The sequence below is a fragment of the Rutilus rutilus genome (assembly GCF_951802725.1).
Source record: "Rutilus rutilus genome assembly, chromosome: 22".
Taxonomy (NCBI): domain Eukaryota; kingdom Metazoa; phylum Chordata; class Actinopteri; order Cypriniformes; family Leuciscidae; genus Rutilus; species Rutilus rutilus.
The window spans coordinates 15,277,873-15,305,212 of NC_140227.1; the positions used below are offsets into that span (position 1 = coordinate 15,277,873).

General features: G+C 38.1%; 1 protein-coding gene across 2 annotated transcripts in view; it reads left to right on the forward strand.

The window, feature by feature from the left end:
• The window catches only part of LOC311281552 (uncharacterized protein), a 144,386-nt gene that overhangs the window by 52,845 nt on the left and 64,201 nt on the right, over window positions 1-27,340 (forward strand). For both annotated transcript variants that reach the window (XM_084394581.1, XM_084394582.1), the window contains exon 8: window positions 3,436-3,559. In XM_084394581.1, the coding sequence (XP_084250707.1) occupies window positions 3,436-3,559 (124 nt within the window). The remainder of the gene's footprint in view (window positions 1-3,435; window positions 3,560-27,340) is intronic.

Below are 27,340 nucleotides of genomic sequence, written 5' to 3' on the forward strand. Positions count from 1 at the left end.
ACAATAAAATAATGAATGCAATGTATGATTAGACACCTTTAAGAAAATAATGAAAATATAATTCATATTAATCATTAAAAACTATGCTGTAAACAAGTATTTATGAGATACCATCCATCCTAGTCCTAACTTTTCTATACAGAAATGATCCTTGGATTCAAGCCACTGTTGCTGTATTCTTTGCCCTTGAGCTATTTGAACCTCTTAACCTGATAGTTTTTCATTTTAATTAAAACACACCACTTGAGACAAATTCAGTAGGAAAAAGGTTTATCATTCAGTGCTTTATATGAGGAATGAAATCAATTTATCTTATATATTTCTTAACCTTGTACATTCAATTCCCCCACTCATAAATAATGAATTACAGTGTTTAAAGTTAAATTAATTACATATTTGTGCTTTGAGAAAGATGATCATCAGGATATAAATTATGCCTTTACAGTCATCATGCTTTAGATGAACTTTTGAAAGGACTCTTGGGACCATCATTTATACTGGCAATAAAGTGAAGAAAAAGCTTAGTTTGATGAGTGCATTAGATGGTTCATGAAAGCTCTTTTTTTTTCACTAACCTGCCACTGCCATATGCAAATTTGGTGCATTTTGATTGGTTCACGTGTGTCGTGTAACTAGTGACATTGCATAAATTACGTCTCTTTGACGTGCCATATTTTAATGTGCAAACAAATTGTAGATTATCAGTGAATAATGACTTTCTTTTTTTGAAATGGCTTTCAAAACACAAATTGAATGATGCTTTTTGCTTTCAGAGTTTGAAAGCCATTGGTCACCAGTCACTTTTATTGAAAAGAGCAGCAGGAACATCTCCTTTAGGCATATGTTTTGAATATCATGAGAGTGAGTAAATGATGTTCCTTAGATCATATAGGGTTGCATCAAACTACATAAAATTGCATTATAATAAAATTGTAATGTCAGATAGCTCTCACGTTTTTGTTTTATGGAGATGGAGCAGCTTTATTTTAGAGCATCAGAAGTAGTCTCATTGTGCAGAGAATCATATTTTCATTCTGTTTTGTTTTGGCTCATGATGTCGGGATGGTGGGGTGGGCGTCTCCAGACTGCAGGGAGTTGGATGTCACAGACAAATGTGTGCTGTCAGTACTCCCATCTGGGGCAGGATACTGTCATTCTGTATTTTTCACTCTTGCTTTCTTTCTACATCATTCCTTTTTGTCTGTTTTTTTCTTTCCTCAGCAGCTTTAAGATTCATACCATAGTAAGAAGCCATTCCCACAATCTTTCAGGGGCACATCAGTGCCAAATCCACCCTAGCGAACGTGCTAATGAAGTTCTCAAAACTTCAGAGAATGCAGAAATGAAGTTTATCGATTATTCATTTGATCCTCTTTTTGTGGTATTAAGAAAACTATGGGCCGCAAAGGTGACTGACTGATGAAAATGGACTCGGTCAGCCAGAAAAAGGTAAAAGCCTAGAATCTTAAATATCAGAGGGCAATATCAATATGTCAGAAGCATTAGAAATTTATGTGCAGTTGGATACAATTTATAGTTTTTTTTTTTTTTCTGTTGTGAATTCCTCTTGCGGGCCGAACTCAAGTCTACGACTTGTCAATAGAGTAAATAGAAGTTCTGATTGATTGGCATTTCTGATTGTGTTCAGTTCTCTGAGCGTTTTTGTTTACCTCAGATCACAGATACCTTAGATACCTCAGACATTAGATATATACAAATGCCTGTAAATTTAAGGAACATCTGTGCCACATTTGTGTGTGATTACTTCAGTGCTATTTCACACAATTTGTATTTTTTTCAGGTCTTTATTTCATGCAAACAAACAGCTCCAATATTGGGTGCAACTCATTTTTATGACTTAAATGAAAAAATACATTTAGTATTTTATGTTATATTATTATATTATATTATATTATATTATATTATATTATATTATATTATATTATATTATATTATATTATATTATATTAACAATAATATGAAATTGTGAATATGGACTTTTTTGAAGTATATTGTTAACCACCTGTTCTGTTTAAATTAGTTTTTCTTTAAAATTTCTAAAAATCATTACAACATAAAAAAAAATATGTAAGCATATACTATCAAGTATAATTGATGGTGATCAGCAAAAAACAGATTTTTATGTCCACTGCAGAATTTCGATGTAGTTGCACTTATTCCCACAAAAGTAATTTATTTTGCAACACCCCAGTAAATACTTAACCTGAAAATTATCCACTCATGGCGGCCTGCACCACATCGATGGCTGAATGCTTCATTAAGAACACATCATAGGCAGATGCATGTGACCAAGGGTAGAGAGAGAGAGAGAGAGAGAGAGAGAGAGAGAGAGAGAGAGAGAGAGAGAGAGAGAGAGAAGAGAGCGAGTGAGTGTGTAAAGTGATCCTGCAAGGACAAATCAATAGGTTATTTCAGCCCTCGTAGAGTATTCACAGTTCTCTTAATCCATTATAAAACCCATATTTATCTGTGGGATATGGTGGTCTTGCTGAATTGAGTTCATAAATAAGTTTGCTTTGCTTTGGGACAATAGAATTTGACCTCTGTCCACAAACATAGATAATAATGTTATAAGATGACTGGTGCAAAACTCTCAAAATACTTAATAAAGTAGCTGAGGCCCTTGGCGCCATAGTTATCCCTCCTCATAGCAAAGAATGTGTTTACCTTTATAAAAATGTATTCTATTATGGAAGCTAGGAAGATATTATGCAACTGGAAATGTCCCACCATACTGTAGATTTAAGATTGTATTGGTGAAACAATTGAAATTTCATCATATGAAAGCACGCTGGGAAGATTTTGAGGAAATAAAAAGAACATGTTTTTGGCTGCATAAAAATGGAACGGTTATGCAAAATTGTATCTATATGCTAACACTTTATTTTGGTGGTCCCCCAACAGACATTCTACTGGGGGGAATGGGATCATTCTATTTTGGGGTGAACTATCCCTTTGAACACTGTAGTCTTGCATTTGAGTTCCTGTCCCATGCCCTTGAGTTCCCTTTGTGATCATGCATATGTTTCTTGACAGTGTTAGTCTTCTGAGCATATTTTTGCAATGAAAGAATAATAGAAGCATTTGTGAAGTTCACTGTATTATGGAGCACTGGATCAGACAGCACTCTCATCAGATAGAGACAGACACTTCAAAACAATTACCTGCCCCCTGTTGTTTTCTTTAGAGAGGAGAAATGTGTTCTCCTCATTCAGGATGTGATTTAGAGAGGCTAAGTCTATGTTTTGCAGGGAAATTGTAAAGAATACTTGTCTTACAATTGTATTGTGTTGTTGTCATTTCCTCTCACTGCAGTCTGTAATTTTTTGTATTTCGTATTATTTGGAGTTACTGAAGCTGTAATTTAAAACAATGGGGGACAAGATGACTGTTTGCCTGATTTTTCTTCTGCAGTCATGTCTACGTGATCCCTGCATTTACATGGACGCTCTCATTGGGTATTATCCTGGCCCAGGTCATCATTCAGCCCATCACGTCACTGCTGACGCTCCTCAAAGGAACCCTGCTGGTTATTACCGTAAGTTTAATATTCATAAATGGATTTATTTAGCTTTTTATTTAGCTTGCTTGTGCTACACATATGAAACAACTTTTGATATTAAATGTTAATTCGTTTTTTGTGCTCACTTTTATTGCAGTTTTATTCTTTTGTGTGATTAATGAAATCTGGAAATTGTTATTTATATACATTTGTATTCATTGGTTTATAGATTTCTCGGGTGATTCATACATTTCTTAATTGATTTCTCAATTATTTTGTGTCACATTTGGGCCACCATAAAAAAAAAGTGAAAATCACAACTTTTGTGATATATCATCCACATGCATGTATCTACACTACTGTTCAACAGTTTCAAAGGTCTTTTTGAATGAAGTTTCTCATTTTTTCCAAGGCTGCATTTATTTGATCAAAAATACATAACTTCAATATTGTGAAATATCATTGCAATGCAATTTACGATTTAAAATCTATTTTATTATATTTTAAAATTGAATTTATTGATGTGAAGGCAAAGCTGAATTTTCAGCGTCATTACTCCAGTCTTCGGTGTCACGTGATCCTTCAGAAATCATTCTAATATGCTGATTTGAAAACTTTGAATATGCTGATCAAGAAACATTTATTGTTATTATTATTATTATTTTAAATATTCATTTATTTTACAAAAAAACTAGTTTATATAGATTTTTCTGTGTTATTATTGGTAATTATGCCCACAGAATGAGTGCCTTAGTCTGTGAAGGAGCCACAAATGACAAAAATTAATTAACTGAAATATTTGAAAAGATGTGACACTGTAGACACAATGAACAATAATTATGAAATGAAAATGCTTTCTGAAGAGCTGTTTCTGTGTGCATATGTGTGTGTGAGACGTTACATGTTTTTTCACTCCAATAAGTCCAGAGGAGAGCGTCACCTTTAATATACTGACTCTGATCTGTGAGTGACACCTCACACTTCAAGAGGTTTCATTCAGATGTAGAACTGTAATAAACAGGTGCATTGAAGTGTATTGGGGGGCAGGAAGAGGGGGATTATTAAAACAGGAAAAAAAAAATGTATTACTATACGTATCATTTTTAATACTGAGATGGTTTTACCTTTTCAGTGCAATGTCTTGAGAGTTCTCCGCCATGGATGTGTTGTCCTTAAAGACAAGGAGCTCTGGGCTGTATTCAGTGAGTTGGTGACCTGTTTACACTAACCTCACGGGACAGCAGAAAACGATCCCAGCGCTCTTTTCAGCTAAAGGGAAGAACTAACACTTTTCCCTTGATAATAAGCACATTTGACCTAGCAACGAAGTAAAAAGTTAGAGCAAACATGTTACACTTCAAATAGTTTGTCTCACATAGTCAGATTGGAAATGTGGTCCACATTACAGCTCATTCTGGCCAAGGACTGCCTACTTGGACAGGAAGAGACTGTCTGAGCAACATGTTATGTGACCAACCACAATTTGTTTTATTTTTACATGGCCTTTAATTGGTGGGTTTGACTAAAACATTGGGTACCTGCTTGGAAAAAAATTACTTCTAACTGGAGCGTCAATCTACAATCTGTCGTTAAGAAAAACGACATTAAGCATTAAGAAAAAATGCTTGTTTGGTGCACAAAGGAAATGGCTAAAATGTGTGTACATGTTGTGATCCTAATTAACATTATTTCACAGTTATACATTATCATTCAAATGTTTGAGGTCGGTACAATGTTTTAATGTTTTTGAAAGAACTCTCTAATGCTCACCAAGGCTGCATTTAATGTAAAATGTAATATTGTGACATTATTACAATTTAAAATAACCGTTTTCTGTTTCAATTTATTTTAAAATGTAGTTTATTTCTGTAATGGCAAAGCTGAATTGTCAGCAGCCATTACTCCAGTCTGTCTGGGTTTGCATGTAGTAAATCCACACGAGAGTCGCGTGACACAAAATGAATGATGAAAAAATGAATGAGAGCAATTGCATAGAAGACACCGTCTTCAGGGTCACATGATCCTTCAGAAATCATTTTAATATGCTTGTTTGGTGCTCAAGGGGCATTTCTTATTATTATTTACAGTCATGCTGAGTAATATTTTTGTTGAAACCATGATTTTTGATGAATAGAAAGTTAAAAAGAACAGCATTTATTTGAAATATAATTTTTGTAACGTTAATGTCTTTACTTTCACTTTTGTTGAATTCAATACATCATTATAAAATAAAAAAAATTGGATGTCTAGTTTACTTGGTAGTTACAGTAATACTTCAAAGAAAACGTCTCAGGTTTCGACTGTATCCACGGTTCCCTGAGAAAGAGAATGATACACTGCGTCTTGGATTGACGCTATGGAAAACGACATCAGCATGTAACAGACACCTGTCAGTTACTTAGTTTTTTAAACTGCAATTACACTCCTCACCACTAGGGGTATTAGTGAGACCTCTGTGCTTAGATAAAGAGACAGGTGAGCAGTAGAAGAAATTATCAAAGTCCTGGTTGGGAAAAAATCTGTTTCATGCTCAACTGTAAGTAAAATGTATATGTTCATGTTGATGGTTTATTTACTGGTGAAATATTGTATTTGTGCTTATTGAATATAGTGGATTTAATGCAGATAAATAACAGGAGGCATTTTGTGTTTTGTAGAAGGACTTTTCTGTATCTGCTGAATGAGTATTTGTGCCAACTTTGTGGTCCTGGTTGGGATTTTGCCACATTGAGTACTACTATGAGGTTCATGGTTGGATGTAGCCACAGTAGACAGTTTGATTACTGCTACAGACTTCCTTTGATGGGAAATCTATATGTTTGATGACGGTCATCTACTTCATTGGATTTCATTTACCATCAAACCTCCATATCATTTGACTTCTTAAATACAGTTAAGACTTGCATCTGACTTTCACAATCACCTTAACTTTTACACATTATAAAGACCTTATCATATATTGCTGGAACTTCTATATATATATATATATATACAGTATATATAGTAGTTATCAGGGGGTAGTTATCAGTCAAATGAATTTTTACTTTGTTTATATAGTTTTTCTTTTTTACCCAACAAACACAAGGAGACTGATAATGCATTCTTGCGTACTCAATCTATGGCAAATTTTTGTGAAGGAAGACAAGCATGTGAAGTTTATCTGGTTTCAAACTGAAGCGAAACACTGTCTGAAGGTTTCCTGAAGAACTGAAAACTTCTTAAACCTATTGTTGCACTGGTGCCAATAAAGTCATGCAGATAGCAGATTTGAACAAAAAAATCAATTGCAAATACAAAAATAAGACGAGTAAAGAAAACGGGGTTCTTAATAATCACCCTTTATTAAATATATGAACACAGAAACCCCCTGTTAACAGGTTAATGTCACGTTTCCCATAGTAAAATAATAGCAATTTACTCTCTGTAAAATGGCGTAATCCGCAGGGTGATGGACACGGAGATGGGTAAAAAGGTTGATGGCTACACATTCTGCAGCGCCACGTCACGTGTAGAACAACTCGAGGTATCGCACACCGGACGCGCACTTTCTCAGTTTATGGCCAGCAATATTATTATGTTTTAAGGACATTATGAAATTTAGATAATGTCTGTACTGTGTTATGATTGTAGGGCTGGGTATTGACACAAATTTCCACAATTCGATTCGATTTCGATTCACATGCTTGCAGTTCGATTTCGATTACGATTCGATTCGATTCAATATTCATTATTTTGGATATCAGGTACAATACATTGCAAATTTTCTCAAGGAAAACAAATCTCTTAACTATTATTGTAAACTATGGGAGTCAGTTATAGCCTATAGGCTTCATTAGCCTACTATAATATTGAAGGTAAAAATTAACTGATTTGTATGCAAACACTTAAAATACACTTTTATTTATTTTTATTATAATAAAGTTATATGAAATTATATAAAAATGTAAATGGTGGCTGTCATAAAAAAACTTTCCAGATGTATTGAAACATGCATTAAATATTGAAGAACATTAAAAATTATAATGAATATGTAATATGGTGCATATATTTAACAAAATGCTCCTCTCTAGAGTTAATTTTTCTAGCTGACTAACGAGTTTATGGTCACTGGATATGTTTTTTCTGAGGTAAATGTGACGTTACATGACATTGTTTACTACATCTTTCCACGGTTGAAATACTGATTGAGCGATTCAATGTGACATGATACAGACTTCGATAAGTTGTACTCTTTTAACACACTTTCAGATGCTCATTCATGTTTATTTCGCGCTGTAACTGGTATTATTAAGGCGGAAGAGAAGGTCATCTGCTGCTTCTCTTAAGCTGAGCTGCGCCAGAGCGATCTCACGCCACAGCGCCAAAACGGTAATTATATTTTAGAATTTCGTAAGAAAATGGACGTAATTTGAAATCTGAGACTTTGTTTCATATCAATAATAACAAAGCACAAAGAATATTGCGATTTATTGGATGGGATGCACGCAACAATGTTCCATTCATTCATCAACTGAAAACAGGATGACTAATCGATTCTTGGGATTTAAGAATCGATATCGTTTCGTAAAAATGAGAATCGATTAAAATCTATATTTTTTACCCAGCCCTATATGATTGTACTGTACAATTAAATACAATAGTTGCTGAGTCTGTGATCTGAACACTTTACCTCAGAGCATCCGTTAACTGAATGAATTGAGAATATCACCTGAAAATCCGATAACATCAGCAATTTTCATTCAAGCAGTTGATTTCTGTAAATGAATGTAAAATTAAATGTATATTGCAGCACAGGGTGAAGTCATTTACGATGATTTGAGACAAATATAATGTAAATTTAATATAAAACGATGTAAATGGCGCTCTGTGTCGCGGTAATTTCTGTGTCTGGGTGCCGCAGACAGAGCCAAATGGCACCGCCGCCGGTGTGTGTACACTCATAGAGAATAATGTGTTCGAATTTTAAAGATGTGGCGCTGCGCTTCTCGTCTGGTGTGCAACCCCCTTTAAGGTGCTGTTTTCTTTGAAGCCGAAGAACTCCATACTGTGGCGAGCTTACTTTTTTCGGGTGTGGACAGATTGTTTCACTCTAGCTGCGCGGACGAGCGCTGCGTCGTCTTGTTTGATAGGTGTCCACGGGTGCAATACTGCCACCTGAGAGGTCAACCAGGTACTGGCGCTGGAGTTTTACGTGTCATGTTATCATAAGAGTCCTAATCATTTTATATATTGTATATTGTCACACTCTAAATTAACACAATGTCGATATTTCATGCTTTGAATATCACGATTATCGTCAACACCGGTATATTGCGACACCCCTAATATATATATATATATATATATATACAGTGAGGAAAATAAGTATTTGAACACCCTGCTATTTTGCAAGTGCTCCCACTTGGAAATCATGGAGGGGTCTGAAATTGTCATCGTAGGTGCATGTCCACTGTGAGAGACATAATCTAAAAAAAAAAATCCAGAAATCACAATATATGATTTTTTAACTATTTATTTGTGTGATACAGCTGCAAATAAGTATTTGAACACCTGTCTATCAGCTAGAATTCTAACCCTCAAAGACCTGTTAGTCTGCCTTTAAAATGTCCACCTCCACTCCATTTATTATCCTAAATTAGATGCACCTGTTTGAGGTCGTTAGCTGCATAAAGACACCTGTCCACCCCATACAATCAGTAAGAATCCAACTACTAACATGGCCAAGACCAAAGAGCTGTCCAAAGACACTAGAGACAAAATTGTACACCTCCACATGGCTGGAAAGGGCTACGGGGAAATTGCCAAGCAGCTTGGTGAAAAAAGGTCCACTGTTGGAGCAATCATTAGAAAATGGAAGAGGCTAAACATGACTGTCAATCTCCCTCGGACTGGGGCTCCATGCAAGATCTCACCTCGTGGGGTCTCAATGATCCTAAGAAAGGTGAGAAATCAGCCCAGAACTACACGGGAGGAGCTGGTCAATGACCTGAAAAGAGCTGGGACCACCGTTTCCAAGGTTACTGTTGGTAATACACTAAGACGTCATGGTTTGAAATCATGCATGGCACGGAAGGTTCCCCTGCTTAAACCAGCACATGTCAAGGCCCGTCTTAAGTTTGCCAATGACCATTTGGATGATCCAGAGGAGTCATGGGAGAAAGTCATGTGGTCAGATGAGACCAAAATAGAACTTTTTGGTCATAATTCCACTAAACGTGTTTGGAGGAAGAAGAATGATGAGTACCATCCCAAGAACACCATCCCTACTGTGAAGCATGGGGGTGGTAGCATCATGCTTTGGGGGTGTTTTTCTGCACATGGGACAGGGCGACTGCACTGTATTAAGGAGAGGATGACCGGGGCCATGTATTGCGAGATTTTGGGGAACAACCTCCTTCCCTCAGTTAGAGCATTGAAGATGGGTCGAGGCTGGGTCTTCCAACATGATAATGACCCGAAGCACACAGCCAGGATAACCAAGGAGTGGCTCTGTAAGAAGCATATCAAGGTTCTGGTGTGGCCTAGCCAGTCTCCAGACCTAAACCCAATAGAGAATCTTTGGAGGGAGCTCAAACTCCGTGTTTCTCAGCGACAGCCCAGAAACCTGACTGATCTAGAGAAGATCTGTGTGGAGGAGTGGGCCAAAATCCCTCCTGCAGTGTGTGCAAACCTGGTGAAAAACTACAGGAAACGTTTGACCTCTGTAATTGCAAACAAAGGCTACTGTACCAAATATTAACATTGATTTTCTCAGGTGTTCAAATACTTATTTGCAGCTGTATCATACAAATAAATAGTTAAAAAATCATACATTGTGATTTCTGGATTTTTTTTTTTTTAGATTATGTCTCTCACAGTGGACATGCACCTACGATGACAATTTCAGACCCCTCCATGATTTCTAAGTGGGAGAACTTGCAAAATAGCAGGGTGTTCAAATACTTATTTTCCTCACTGTATATATATATATATATATATATATATATATATGGTTCTGAAACATGTGTTTAAACCAGTGAGTAAATAAAAACAGCAATGTAAGCACCTTTTGTGACTTTATATAAACACCAAAATAGACTCAAAACAAAGAAACAACATTCAAACAGTATTGCAAAAACACCCAGCACGATATATATCTTTGTGTGCTGGGTGTTTTTGCAATACTGTTTGAATGTTGTTCAACTCTCCCGAAAGCCAAACACACTCCGTTTAAATGCTAGATTCTTACTAGTCTCTTTCATTCAGTCTCACGAATGCATCGAAATAAGCACATCCAGCTTCCTCGAGGAGTCGAACGCGGTCCACCAGGGGTATTTAGTCCTACACGCACATACAAAAAAAGCATCTCCTGAAGACAAAAAGTGTTGATGCCGAATATTCAGGCACCCCCTTTATACTCAGGGCCGCTCCGTTATGGACTGCCATCAACCAATGTTTTATTGGCGTGTGTTTACACGCGCTAGAGTCCTGCACGGGTGCGGGTACATGCAAACGTAAAAATATATGCATATTTTTAGGAACACATGTACAAAAATATGCCTGTATTTCAAGTTGATAAAATAATTTAAAATCCACATCAGTTTATTTGTGCCCACCCACGCGCCACGAGCCACGCGCCACGCGCCACGCCCTCCCAGGATCTATAACGTTACCTAGGCCACTTTCACTTAAAAAAATTAATCATAACCGCGCGCGATCTGCTTGCAGTCGTCGAGATGGATGCTGAGGAGTTGAAGAAAATAATAGCTAGTGGAGATTGTAAAGTTGTCGACAATACGTCATCAAAAATCAAGTCCAGTGTGTGGGAGAAATTTGGAGTTATCTGAAGAAAATATTGTGAAAGGCTTATTTGCTGCATGCATTTTCGTGTTGGATTATAGCCGTAAATGTGGAACTTCATCGCCGAGGAAGCACGCAGATAACTGTGGTAACAAACCAAGCAGTTCTATCGAGCAGTATTTTTCAAATTCGGGTCAGATGCGGTTTTAAGCACTGCGGGTACGGGCGGGTGCGGATTTACAAAATCGGACCCGTGCAGGACTCTGACATGCGCTTCAGACACCGGTCACACTGATGGCGTCCCCTGTAGAATCAATCAAAGATGCAAAGTTGAGTTCCACTTCGAAAGGGAACTATATAAGCACAAATTATATATTGGCACCATGTTGTTGTTTTATTTTTTCATTGTATTGGGTGATAATGGACAATTTATTGGCCAGTCACTTCCTTTTAGAGTGTGGCCCTGAGTTAATTTTTTGTAAAACATACAACAACCTTTATTATTGTTAGTTTTAAAATGCACAACTCTTTTCTTTTTTTTTTTAAAGGTCCCATTGCATGACAATTTCACTTCATGAGGTTTTTTAACCTTAATATGAGTTCCCCTAGCCTGCTTATGTTCCCCCAGTGGCTAGACGTTTTGATGGGTGTAAACCAAGCCCTGGGAATTTTTGAGGAAATGAAAGCTCAGACGGGCGAATCTAGAAATCTTCCCTTTATGTCGTCATAAGGGGAAAGGTTACCTCCCCTTTCTCTGCTGGCCCGCCCATGAGAAAATGAGCTGCGCGAGCGTGATATTGTTTTTTCCTCGAGAGACATCATGGCTTGCAAACGAGCGAAGCATGGCAGTTGCTCAGTGTTTGGATGTACAAATGAACACAAAGGTATTGTTTTAGTTCCTTCATCCGAGCCTCTGAAGAACCAGTGGGTTATGTGAATTTCTGATGTGTAATTGTTCAAGTTCAGACAGATAATCTTTCTCTCAAAGTCATTCAATACTGTTTATGCATCAGTAAATCAAGCCAGTGACTAAACGATCAACTTCACGTCGTTTCTCTTAGTAGGATGAAAATAATCTTACTTAAACTGTGATTTAATATATATACAGAAAGCGATCAAAGAACAATCCCTTTCCAATCGCCCAAGCTGTCAATCACACAGCGCAAGTTTATCTGGACACTTGCCAAAACTCGTTATAAAATCAATGACGCTGTTACACTGCACAATGAAGCTCTTACTGTACTTACCTCATGTTTGCATTGGTGAAATCATTAGAGTGCAGAAACTGCGTTGCAATGATACGATCTTCATTCACGCGATCAACAGGCTGTCATCTGCTCAATGCTCATCACTGCAACCTTTTATGTGATGGGAATAGATCTAAATACATCTCACGATTCGTTAATCCCGATAGCTGTAATAGTAAAAACGTATAATAGCTGTAATAGTAAAAGTTTTCGAGAGAGTTGCACATGCAATGCTAAATATTTCATATGCAAGCATGTCAGCCAATCACAGCAGTGGGCGTTTACACTGAAGTCTCACAGCAGACACGCCCCTTCAAACAGAGCGTTCAGATCAGGGGCTAAAATCAGGCTAGGAAATATGCCTTTTATTTCCAAATTATAACAACTTTTGATCTAAAAAACATACTAACATTATAAGGGCACCCCAGGTAACATTCTAAAATAATAAAATAATCCATGGAATGGGACCTTTAAATCACACTAGAGTTGTCAAAGTAACTTTTTGTCAACTTCGGTACCAAGTTGGTAATGAAATATTTTTATTTTTTATGCAATACCTCTGATTGGCTATTGTGTTCACGTGCTCATCGGATATGTCTGTGATTGGCTACAATGATCAACGCACGGGAGCATTTGAGAGCACACGGAAGTATTTGGAGAAAAAAAAACAGGAGTGGGACCGTTTGAAAGCACAAGCAGGCGTCTATCAGCGGACCAGTCTGCTTTCAAACTCTCCCGTCTGTATCTGGGTAAGCGCTCGGTGAAGAGATGTATCATTGATGTATCACAGTGCTCAAAGCGTCACATTTGAAAATTTCAGTACCGACTTGGTACTGAAGTCAGTTCTTTTTGACAACTCTAAAATCACACACATAAGCTCTCTTGTACTGATGCCCATCTGATGGTATATATGTATAATATAAGCTTGCAAAAGCATTTGTTGGATAATACTTTTTGAAAACATTATCATTTCCATGCAGCCAAACAGATTGCTACTTCTGATTTTCAGAGAACCTTTTACAGTTTTGAACTGCAAGTGGTCCGTGGGCATCTCATTTGGGTCAAATTCACCTTAAACTCTTCCTTTTACTCTTTAAGCTATGCTGCTAGGCTGGCGCTACACTGCAATGCTTTGTATAATCACAGCAAGCCATTCATCAAGTGCCACGACTGCCCCCAGGCTCTGGTCAGTAAGCTAGCTGACAGTAATTCTCAACCCCGTCTCATCAGTGGTCAGATTCCAGCCCATCAATCACACTTGCTGATGTATTATCCCTGTTTGAAATGTCCATGCTTATCTATAATTTGGGCGGTTATCATTTATGAGTTAGTGTTTTATGGTGCGTGGACGGCCCCTCCTGCATCACGCTGTGAATCATGCCACCTAGACGCAGCAGAAGAGCCCCTGATGAGATATCATCTGTGACTGGCTCTTACGTTTAACAGCGGGCGACATATTTTCATGACACTCCCAATGCTACAGTGATCCATGAAATGCCCTCCACCAAATCTCCAGTTAAAGTTGGTGTAATTTAACGCTTTACTATAAAATAGCTCAAATGAGGCCAGGAACGATCACGTCTCTTATGTGGAGGGGTTGATTGTGTGCTAATTGTGGGGTGTGGCTGAATTATGCCATTGGCCAGTGATGTTTGATAGCAGAATATTGGCCTACCTGTTCAAATACTCAAATACAGTGTTGGAATGACAGTATTAGTTGTGGCTTCATTATGTGACCAGTTTGGGCGTACTGTTAGCATTCCCATTTATCTCAGTGGTAATTGCCTAGCTGGTGGATGTATGGTACAGTATGTGACCTGCATGTTGCCATCTTTGATACATTGACACTCTTTTTTTTTTCTTCTGTTTTTTTTGGGATTTATTAATTTATACAAAAATAAATGTAATATGTAATTTCTGCATGCAGTGACTTTAATTTAACATTCTAGAGTTCAGTTTGAATGAAAGAATGACCACACCAGTTGACTATCTTGTCAATATATTAGGTAACACTTTATTTTGAAGGTCTACTTTAGAAATTCTACAAATTATTTGTAACTTTGCAACTACGTCAACTAACTCTCATTAGAGAATTAGTAGACTGTCTACTTAATATCTGCTAGTACTTTATTTTGATGGTACCCCAACAGATATTCCACTGACTATAAGTAACTTTACAACTACGTCAACTTATTCTACTTCCCATTCCTCATGCACCCCTGCTCTCCTCATTTTATATGTATCTCTTATCAGTTCAGAGGTCCATTCAATTTGACCTTTTTTAGGGTTTTTCACCATCATAAGTGAGATTTCAATCCGAAAGTAGCGTACATGTTATGTTCAAAGCGCACTGCTAACTGCACGGATACATCGATACGTCACTTCACGTTTAACTTTTCTTGAAAATGATGTTTGTTTTTCAAAACCATATGAAACCAACATGAACACAAAGAGTACATTTCTAAGAACTTGGCAGATTTTTTAAATATTTTTTTCTTTATCATGAATACTTTTGTTTCTCATTAACCCATTTGCTTCCTTGGCATTATGTCCTGGAGCCAATTATCTGAGCTGATATATAATGACAACCTCTGCCAGCAATGGCTAACCATGAAAGTTAATCATCCGAATTTTGACCTATGGCCTTGACTATTTAGATTTCCCATGGTTCCTTTCTGTGGGGGTCAGCAGTGATGTTAAATAGTTTTAGAAAGTGTGTGCCAAGTTTCCATTGCAATATGAATAAAAGTTAAAAAGGCAGACCGGCAGTAATTAAGAACAGGTGTAGTGTGCGTGTGTTGGGATTGTGGGCAGTACGCTGGAGGATGTCAGATGCTGTTCCCTAATTGCCACTAGCTGAGGATTTATTGTTAATGTTGGACCAACCTCCTTTAACTCCTGAGAGAGAATCGTAACCTGAAATATAGATTCATTAAGGATGCATATGGCACGCCTTTCAAATGGGCCCATGAAATATTTCATCTGGTAGACAATTCCTGGCTGGCGAACGAACAATTGTTGTTAAAATGATTCATAGTGCTAGACTAGAATCAGTATTGGGAGAGCATTACATATTTTAGCTTTCGGGCGCTTTTACCATCATCAGTTTGGTCTCGCTACGTCTCTTTGTGGAAGATCTTCATTACATGTAGCCTATAATATGTATAAGCATCATCATCACAACAAAAAGCTGAAGAAAAATCCACTGGTTTGTAGGCCAGGCCTCTGTGGCACTCTCGCAAATGGCATTTTGCCGGCTTGTGTTGGCTGATGGGATATAGCCATTACCTCTAATCAGTTTGCCTCTGTGGTGGGGTTTCTGACACAAAGAGTGCTGGGAAGGCATGACGGATTTTGCACAGGCTCTGCCTTTTTCAGGTCACTGATTCTTTGCGTCAACGTTCGTGTCAGGGGCATTAGGAAACAAAGCTAAAAGCATGTGGCATTGCAGGGCTGTGTGAGTCTGCTGGGCTATTATACTCCACTGGCTCACGATCCATTAATACCTTCACTCTCCCTAATGATCATTTGGGTGAGACGCCTTAAGGATTGTCGCACACACTCAGACATGATACGTTTTACTGCGGTAGCTCCTCCTTCCATCTCCTGCAAATGGAAACAGTATTTGCGGTTTGCTTCTGAAGGGCTATTGAATATTGACCATGTCTAGTTTGTTGTGGCACAACTGAGTATTTAGAAATAATTAGGAGATGAGTTTTGAACATTTATATGACATATCATTTATAACAACAAAATCAGAATCCATATAATTAATTAGCCAAATCCAATTTAAATTCCATTCGGTTTGTAAGGGGTAGTTTGAAGATTTTCCAATCCGTTCAATAGCACATGTAAACACTTGATCAGACTGAAAACTGAAACTGGACGTGCAATGACATAGGAATGGCATAATGATGTATGACACACAGAATAAGCTGTTGTTGTTGATGAAGGAAAGATTCTTCTTCCACTCATTGTCTGTTAAGTGGTGCAGGACAACCACCAGTCCCACCAGTGTAGCCATAATGTCACATATAGCCACATTATCCAAAAGCATATTAATTAGATATGTTTTAGCTGAGTCTAGAAGGAAGACAAAGAAGTGTAAGGGGTAGTAAATTCCATAATTTAGGAGCATTAACACTAAATGACATTCCACTTACAGTTGACAACCGAAAACGAGGCATGGACAAAAGACCAAGTTCAGATGATCTAAGGGACCAGTCAGGGTAGTAAGGGTAGAGTAGATCAGACTGATGTGGGGGTGCAAGACCATTTAATGCCTTAAATGTTAGAAGTAATATCTTAAAGTGAATACGTGATGCCAAAGGGGTAGCCAGTGAAGATCATAGAGCAAGAGGAGTAATGTGAGCAGAACACCTGGTAGAGGTGAGAACTCTTGCTGCTGAGTTTTGAATATTCTGTAATCTTGCAATAAGTTTTTTTGGGAGAGATTATGGACAGATGAAGAAGGCTTAACATGAACCCCATCAATATCAAAGGACAGGTCCATCCTTTTGACTGAGGTAGCAGAGCCAATCATCAATATTTCAGTTTTAAAGGACAAGTTCGGTATTTTAAACTTAAAGCCCTGTTTTCAGATCGTTTCTGATGAAATTTGGACACATGCTGCTGGCCCGAGAATTTTCGGTTTCTGTGGTAGCACCCCCCCCACTTCCACAATGGTTGCATAGGTGCACTGGAACAATCCTTTCCAACAGGTTTTATCGTAGTTTTTTTCCAACTCCATTGACTTGTATTGGATGTGCTGTGAGGTACGGTATTACTCCGCCGCCGGAAACGGAAATGGGGTTGTTTGTATTCTTTCTGTAGTCTTATGCAGTCGCGGAAGCTCTCAACGGAAGAATGTACGGGTGTGAGGCGTTTGGAAAAATAGGTTGGAAAGCATCTTTTGCAGCGATTTTTGTGTGAGCATATCAGTGAACACCCCTGACCACTCGGTGAGTTTCACGTCTTTGTAAACGAAAGTTTAATGCGTTTTAGGAAGGATTGTTCCAGTGCACCTATGCAGCCATTGTGGAGGGGGTGCTACCACAGAAACCGAAAATTCTCGGGCCAGCAGCATGTGTCCAAATTTCATCAGAAACGATCTGAAAACAGGGCTTTAAGTGTAAAATACCGAACTTGTCCTTTAAGGAAATTCAGGGACATCCAATGCTTGATATCCCTGATACATGCAATGAGCGAGTAAGGCAGGGATGGCCTATCAGAGCTGTTGGTAAGGTACATTTCTATGTCATCAGCATTGAAGTCCATGCATGATGTCACCAAGTGGATATATATATAAATGATGAGCAGTAGTGGGCCAAGAACTTGAACCCTGTGTAATCGGAGCAGTGGCAGTTTTATACCCTTGTGTAGTGATATAATACTTTCTGTCTCTGATGTAGGAAATGAGCCAGGAAAGAACTGAACCAGTGACCGATTCAGTCTGATTCGGCAATCAGTTTGAATGAAAGAATGACACACTAGTTTACTTTCTTGTCAATATAGTATTTGTATACTGTATGTCCCATTGTAATACCAAGGTTTTTTTTTTTTATATATATACATGTAATTGCCAAGGTATAGGAATATGGATTCAGTATCATGCTTTTAGCAATAATGTACTATTGTATCACGACAGTACTTCTTTGTAAGGGATGCGTTTCTCAGTACAACTAACTACATGTTATTGTTCAGTAGGGGTGTCATTTTATGTTCGAAAATCGATTGCACAATCGATCGGACCAACCAACACAAGTTTCGAAAACGAAAATAGGGAATCGATTTTAACGGCCTTCTCTCGGAGCGCGTCCAGCTCGTCACGATAGCCCCGCAGCGAACGCGCGTCACACAGCAACTGCAGGCTCTGATAAAAACACATAACAGCAAATTATACTTCTACATAATGTGTCTCTTTTTACTACAAAAATGTGAATTATGCCGGTATTCAGACAGTCTCATGCATACAGATGAGAAAACTTCACGGCAATAAATCATCAGGAATATTGCTGACTTGTGCGCGTCTCAAGCTCCCTCTTTGCGTTCGTCCTAATGCCTGTTAGTTGTCCGTGGATTTGCCTATATTTGGCGTTTAAAATGGAAACGTCTTTAGACATGGAAAATCGATTTTACAATCGATTCAATGAACACTTATGTCTCAAAAATCGAACAGGATTTTTTCACAAAAGTGACAGCCCTATTGTTCAGTGATTGCAACTACTTCCCACAAGGGAACGGTATAAGGCCCACTGTTGTAACTTCATGGGCCCTGCATTAGGCCAATACAATTTTTTTTTTTTTGATGCTGAAAATGAATTGATTTGTAACAAAGTCTGTATAGTCTATGATTGCCCACTCTGTGTAGTTAAATGCATTATGAAGCAGGGTTAATCAAGTTTGTCTCATGTCAGAGATGCTGATTACTTATGGTTCTTTCTTCCTCAAAGTTCCCAACGATTTTTTGATTTCACAATATGTCAGGGAAAGACAGAGAGAGAAAAAAAAAATCAATTTTCTCTCTCCATGATGATTTATTTATTGTCTCTGCTGAAGAGCTCCACTACTCCATCACAAACACACTCCAGGAATCCATAAGGTTGTAACCTCATCATAACAATTCACTGCCAAGCTGGTAAATCACTTCTCCTAAATGTCGCAGCTAGCATGAGGCCTGACTTTTGGGAGGCACTATCTAGCTAATCAGCGCAATCTGCTTCGAGCGCATCTTAGAATAGCTGGCAAAATCTCCTCTAATCATGTAATTCATAAAACCACAATCAAAAGTGCCTCTCAAAGCATGTAAATGTCACCCTGTCGGCTCACGGCCCGGGGTTTCAGGACACAGCAATTAAGCTCAACTACCGCCTGTCTCGCTGCCAAACACGAGATCTGTAGGCGATGTGCTAATTCCTTCAACTAGTAGACTTTCCGTCTGCCCCCTCTGTGCCATACATTCTGCAGACAAAAATAAGAATAGAAACAATAAAGCTGTAATATGAAAAAGCAATAGATCTATCCGCTGCTTAGCTTTACACAAGGGAAGCCACTGTCGAGACGATCTGAAATCGATCATTTTCATTATTGAGGTAATTGAAGGACATAGACAGAGACACGCAGAGGAAGAGCGAGGCTCTTTCATGATACTTATCCCTGACTAACCGACACAGTTCACTTGCTTTTTAAAATCTACTGTACTTAAAAAAGACACTTCTTTTCAAGGAAATTAGATGGGATTTTCAAGTTGTACATTGTATTCCCTCCAAGTCTTTTAAGTTGAGTGAAAATGAATATTAAAGTATTTTTTATACATTCTGTTATGTTGAACTGAAAGTTTTAATATGTTGTCTTGTTCTAAATGATTAATTAAGGGGGTATTTTCTAAAATTAAGCAATAATTATAATATATCTTAAAATATGGAGACATTTTCTGCAAATGTTGCTATTATCATTTTTTTAAATTAAAGTTATGGTGTCATTCATCTATTGCGTCAGTGAATCACATGGTTATGTGTGATTTTCGCATTTTGTCAGCAGAACACTTCAACACCTAGAAATACTGAAGAGCTAGAGGTGATACATGACTGTCAGCGAACACATAGTGTATGGAATGCAATTTTAACACCACTCCGAGATGCATCAGTAAATAATCTAACCATACTGGAATTTAAAAGTGAAGAGAGATTCAGTGGAAGTACACATTTCTTTTTGATTCTTGTTTCAGACAAGCGAGGCCATTTCTAGACTCTTTTTTTTTTTTTTTTGGTAAATGTAGACTACCGATCAAAAATTTTAGGTCAGTAAGTTTTTCAAAGCAACTAATACTTTTAAAAGTGACAGTACAAACATTTATAATATTACAAACCTATAATATTACATTTTCAATCGCCTTAAGCAAAACACACAAAAACAAAGCAGGTTCTCCAATAAAGAACAAGGCTTAGACACAGGAGAAAACGTAACAGCTTTGCAATGTACAGTAGTGTAGGCAAAGATAATACTGGACAAAGATCTGAACAAACCTGAGGGCTTAAATACAAGGAGATTGAAGGGGTGGAAGGCTGCGGCACAGCTGGAGGCCTGGAAACCTGTGGCGATATCAGGGTGAAGTCTGACCAAGGTGGAGCCTGAGGGGCGAGTGAGACTGGTAGAGCCAGTGGCATGACGGTCCATGGTGGAGACGAGGGAGCATGGAGCAAGGAGGAGCCGCAGAGCTGAAATGGGGCCGGCAAAAGCAGAACTGAAGAGGTCGATGGAGCCACCGTAGGCAGAGCAGAGGAGCTGAAGGAAGCCAGAAGGTGAGGAGCTGGAGGGACTTGGCAGAGGAGGAGGGAGAGGAAGGCTAGACGGGACCATCGGCAAGAAAGTAAACAGGAGACTTGGTGAAACCAGCGGCAAACGAAGGAGACAGGAGACTGGACTGGACCAACGGAGACTGGACGCTTGGTGTAGACAAAGATAATACTGGACAAATCTGAACAAAACTGAGGGCTTAAATACAAGGAGATAACGAGGAAGGGCAGGTGAACATAATTGTTAACTATAATGACAAATGCGTGGTGGGAAACAAAGGCAAATTGAATACAAACACAGGGAACAAGGAAGTTTGTCCAGGGACATATACCATGATGGTAGTTGAACAAACTCAGGGTTACATGATTAGTTTCAAGTTGACAAAACCAAACCAATTCATTGAGGCTTTCTCTGTCAACTCTTTGGCTTTGATCCAGAGTTCATGGAGTGTGTGCACATGAAAGTGTCACATCACTAGCGAACAGCCAATCACATGGTATAGGCCCTAGGAAACATGGACAAACTGGAAGTCCATGAATATATCATAAACATTAACATAAGGGCTGAAGCCCCAGGGCCAGAGCAAGGATTGGCTATGGAGGGAATTAAAATTATTCTCAGATTGACTGGCCATCGGGAGCACCTGAACTTTTTCCGGTGGGCAGATCGGCAAAACCCCACCACACCCCCACTTAAGTGCTTTTGGACCGATGTCTCCAGCGCAGCGCTGAAAAAAACTTGCTTGACTCTTTCGTTACTCTATTGAAGTGATAATCAGCCCTAGACGCTTGACCCCTTTGAATTTGACATGAGCACAACATGATATGTGAACAAGGCTCTGTGGTGAACCTAGCTGAAACCAGATTGAATAGTTCTATGTAAACTGAAGTGCTGAGGTACTGTACACAATGGTAATTACAAGCGTTTCGATCCAGAGAGAACCACATGAAACTTTACCATATTGTTACTAACTGTAAAAAAAATGGCATTATGGTATTTAATATTAACTATCTTTATATTTAATATTGGGTAATATAAGAGCAATAGAAGTCCCTTATATTTCCTCTCTGACAATACAAAATAGTATCTGAAAAAAATATACATGATGCTATTTTAGAACTGTACATTAAAAACGATTCAGTAAATGCATAAGACGTATAAAAACTTCATCAAAATGAATCAAAGGTGCTTTGTATCGACATAAAGAAGTTTATGGATTCATTAGGTCGGACTGGTATGCTGACATGGAAATCTATGAAATGTCCTGTTTTACCACTCAGTGTCGCGGTTGACCAAACCAGAATCAAGCATTCCAGAGAGTAATGGTAAGTAGTAAAACTCGAAGTGGACACTTTGATACGATATATTTTTTAAAGCTCAAATAAGAAGTCCAAACTAAACTATTATTTATGGCCAAGAACCAAGTTGATTTTACATGTATTTGCATTTTTCTCTCATTGATTTGTGCTGGTTTTGGAGCGAAGACAGAAGCTCTGCACATATACGGTTATGTAGAGAGGACTGCAGAAACCAAACAGATCAGTGTCAGGAGACCAGACTCTCCGCTGTGCTATCAGCTGTCTGGCTCAGCCCACGTGCCCCAGTAGATGTACACCCCTAGTGTTTCTCTGTGCAGCTCTATTAATAAAACATCAATGCCTCCAATGTGCAATAGCTGAATTGCTCTCCTTTAAAACGGACATCCGAAAAGTTCACTACACTTTTTTTTACTGCGTATTTTATCATGCGAAGGGATCGGAAATGACCTCTTTGTCTGAGAGCTGCACACTATTTAGTATTGCCTCTCTCAAAAACTCAAAATAACATCCACTCTTTTCCTCTTACCTGTGGTTTGTGTCCCATTTTGCAAGATGGTCAAGAGAGTATTTATACCTCACCCTTTGAGAGGCAGAGATAAAATAGGCCATTTACACTGCATCACTGCCTCAGCGGGAAGCCACATTCGTTTTTCACTTTTAGAAACAGATTTTTCTGCTCTATCTCTAAAATATTAGCTAATTATTTTATTGGAATATAATCAAGCATGATATTGCAAATCAGACAAAATGACCCACCACTTCTATTCATAAAATAACTTGATAATCTGTTACAATAAATTTGTTGCTTTTTCACTTGTAAACTTCAGTTTACTTCAGTAATGAGCTAAATAACCATAATCCTTAAACATTTTGTCACAACTTTAAAGATCCCCTCTGGTGAAAATCAACTTTTTAATGTTGTTTAAATGTCTATGTGGTGTTTTCGATATGCTTTAAGACAAGCCATATGCAAATTCAAAAGTCAATATGTTGAATATTTTCTCCTTAAAACTGCAGTGAAAACACGGTTTGAAATCGCTGGTGTTTCTTGCGTCAAAAAAACGACCTTGTAGCCAATCACGTTGACGTGGGCTGGTGTAGATTTTGAAAATCATGCTTTCCCCCGTTATGGTTGAATCACGGAAGCTACACCAGATATTTTGCCAAGAGATTTCTATTTATTATTTTATAAATGTATCAGACAGAGAGAAACAGGCATAGCAGAATAAGGCTATAGATGAGGAGGTCTTCATTCCAGATTTCTCTGTTCCTCATTTCTCTATTCCCTCACCCCATCATGCCAGCTGTAAATGGTTTCTCTGTGTTTCTCCTTCCTCACCCCCTCATGCCTCTATTTCTCCTTCCTCTCACCCCATCATGCCTCTATGTTTCTCTGGGGTGGTACAGTAAGATTGAGCTTATATACACCACTCTGGGACTTACAACTTTCTTGTTAGGTAGAAAAACATGTTGCTTATGTTTAAAAATGGAACGTATACCTCATGCTTACACATGGTACAATCCACTTTCCATATTAAGAAACTATTTCTCAGTGTATACATTTGTGGTACATTTGCATCAGTTGAAAAACATTCCTTTCCTTGTAAAGAACATACCAACTGTACACATTTGATGTATTCAATCATTGGAACATCTCTGCTCAGTGAACGTTGCATTGCACACATACCTCTAAGCAAAATATATAACTCTCCCAAGATCTCTCATCAGCACACATGTACAACATACTCTGACTTCACAAAATACATTATGAAATTATTATGAAAATGAATAAAGTAAAATGTTTAGTCTTTAGCGGGCTTTAGCATATCATTAACTGCTGTGAAGCAGAGGAGTTTTAAGAGAAGCCAGGTTATCCTGGTATATTCTTCTGTTGATGTGAAAAATTGGGTACATTTGAATTATGAATTGGGTGAATTATGTATAGGCCTATGATGTATATTACAATGTAATGATGAACTTAATGTCTTTCTCCACTGACGTTCTGAGTTGTTCAAAGCGTTTCTATACTGATTGTTAGAAGGCAGTTGTCTGACTCTAAGATGGCAAACGGGAACATGATTTAGAATAGAGTAGAATAGAATAGACTTTAATTGTCATTGTGCAGTAGAAACATACAACGAAATTTGCTTGTGCAGCCTCTAAAACAATACTCACTTTCATATACACACTCACACAATAAATAAAAAAAGAAAATATAAAAAAAAAAAAGAACATTAGCAGGGCATCCAAGATTACACTGAAGTCCCATTGCATAGAGTCCCTATCTAGAAAGTGCAATTGTGCTGACTGGGGGGTAGGGGGGGCATGATTGTTCAGTTCTGTGATGGCCCTGGGGATAAAACTTTTCCGCAGCCTGGAGTTGCGTGCTCTAAAAGCCCGATACCGCCTGCCGGATGGAAGCTGTTGATTTGTGTAAAATTTGCAACACATTTTTAGCTGTTTGACAATGTAGTTAAGCCAAAGGCCAATCATATTAACCGCTATGTGTCCGACGTAGAGAGCGATACGCATTACCATTCTGATACATCAACTTGTAGACGACCTTGTATGAGTGAGTGGAGACGGGGCTCATTTGCATGTTCATTGTAGTCTTGTTGTACAAACCTAAATTGTGTAAAAAAAAAAAATCCTCATTTTAAATAGTTTTAAATCAAGATATTTTTTTTTGTAAGAAATTAATATTTTTGGATGAGATTTATGAGCAAATAAATGATGGCAAAATGTTAATATTTGGCCGAACTATTCCTTTAATTATGAATTCAGTTCATTTGTGATCACAGGTGAAAGTACATGTGCTATTTCACAACAGTTTTGAATAAATCTCAGATCGCAGAATCAGAACTATTCATTTTATATAGGAGTTTATCTTTCACCTTCTTGGCATTAAAAAAGAAATACACAACCAGGATACATTCTATAGATTTATTGTGCTATAAGATATAACTCTTTTGGAGAGGGTTATTATCACTTCACAGCAGGCTGTGTTCAGCCGTCAGTACAGCAAAGCAATGTTGAACTTTTTAGCGAGTGCAACTTCTGTAATTTGACTTGCGAGATGAAGAACAACTTCTGTTGGGGTGTATATATCAGCTCAGCTGAAGAGCGAAAGCAAATTTCTGTCATGTTTTCTCTCGCTCAAAAGTGTGCAGACAAAAGACGTAGAGAAGATTGCAATGTAGCAGACGAGGGGGTTAAGATGTCAGCTTCCCCAACCACCTGTCCTCTTTTTCCTCCATCTCTCCCGCTAGTCTGATGCTCTGTGAAATGGATTCACTCAGTCCATCATCTAGTCCCCTGTGTGCATTAGAAGATTGGAGCCGCTGGAGTGGCCTTCATGCATTTAGAGAGGATTTGCTTTACTTAGAAAGCGCTAAAGGTGTTTGGTCGACGGATGTGTGTATTGTTGTCTGACTATATCAGTTTGTGTACTTTGTGTCTATTATCATAGTGAGAGTGAATGTTTGTGTATTTATGGATGCTATCTCAAACAGTGAAGGAAATTGCATTCTTGTCTTCCACTAATCCAGTGGTTGGGAACCATGGCTCGTGAGCCAAACCTGGCTATTTGACAAATCATGTGGCTCTTCAGGTCTCTCACCCTTTACCAACAAATGATCGATAAAAAAAAATTAGACACATCACTGGCAATGTGCAGAGACTGCCGAAAAAGCAGCCAATTACAGTTCCTTTGTGCCTAACGAAGTTAACTCTTTCCCTGCCATTGATGGAAATTTCCGTAATTTTTGAGAAAACGCTTCCCCGCCATTGACAGAAATGTCTGGCTTTCCGTGTTTTCACTGTTATACGGTAGGGGGCGCTGTTAGGCATCTTCTGAAAGAGTACAGAATCTCCTGATCAAAACACAGGCAAAGAAGCAAAAACAAGCGATATCATATGTAATCATATGCATATGTAAAATAATGTGATCATCAACATTAAACATTAAATCAAATATTACTAAATGAAATGTCGACCCTGGACGAGCTATAGGACTGTGAAGCTTTGGGGGTGTTGATGGACTCGATCTACTCCTATGTTTTGATCATCGTATTGAATCTTATCTGGTTGTAGTCTTTGACAAAAACACCATTTTTATTGTTTTTAAAGCAGAGGTTCTGTTCTTTCTTTTGATACATTGCATATTCAGATATCAATACAACAAAATATTTTGGGGGCCATGAAACTTTTGTGAAAACTAAATCTGCCGAGCTTAAAAAGAGCAATAAAATATTGCTTAATAAAATATAAAATATGAAGTCTTAAAAGAGATTGGAGCAAGACAATAAAGGGATGTTCTAGGTTTCTTTTTACCACATTCTAAGTTTTGACTCTTTTTCTCTCAAATACTTCTCAGGCCTCATTTGTGTCTTTTATTTCTCCTAAGGAATTTTTGGCAATTTTGGTTCGATTAATACTAGGGCTGCAACTAACGATTATTTTGATTAGGGCTGCACGATTAATCGCAATAAAACAGCACGCGATTTGGCAAAGGCTGCGATTATTTTAAGCGCAGCTTGTCAGTGGAGTGCGGCTGATCGGTAGTAAACACTGCCCCATTTGAACACCAGAGGGCGCTCTCACGCAAACACGCTAAATATGCCCCGCCGCAGAAGTACAATAACGGCGCATATCATTCCAGGAAATCCCTGTCGCTGTAGCTGAATAGTCAGAAGATTGAAACGCTTTGATTAAACATGACTTATAAATGCACGACTGCCTTATTCTGTGTCAGAAGCTCATCATCTCACAGAAGGAGGAGCTCAACTGTCCTTATGAAGTGAGTTTGGAGTAAATGCATGTTATTAAATGTTGCATGTTATTAAAACGAGGTTCATAAATGATTCTCGTGTTTGGAAAGATATTTGACTCGTGTTGTTTTTTTCAAATGCACGTTATAAGTGACTCAAACTCACAGTGCTTTCAGATGGAGCAGCGTTTACAGAGCCGTACATCAATGACAAACTGCGCATAAAAAATAATCGCAGCCTTTGCGATTTTAAAATCGCGATAAGCGATCTCGATTTAAGTGCGATTACATGGAAATTGCGATTAATCGTGCAGCCCTAATTTTGATAATCGATTAGTTGGTCGATTATTTCTTCGATTAATCGATTCATCGGATAAAAAAGCCCACTTTTATTTTATTGACAACCTAT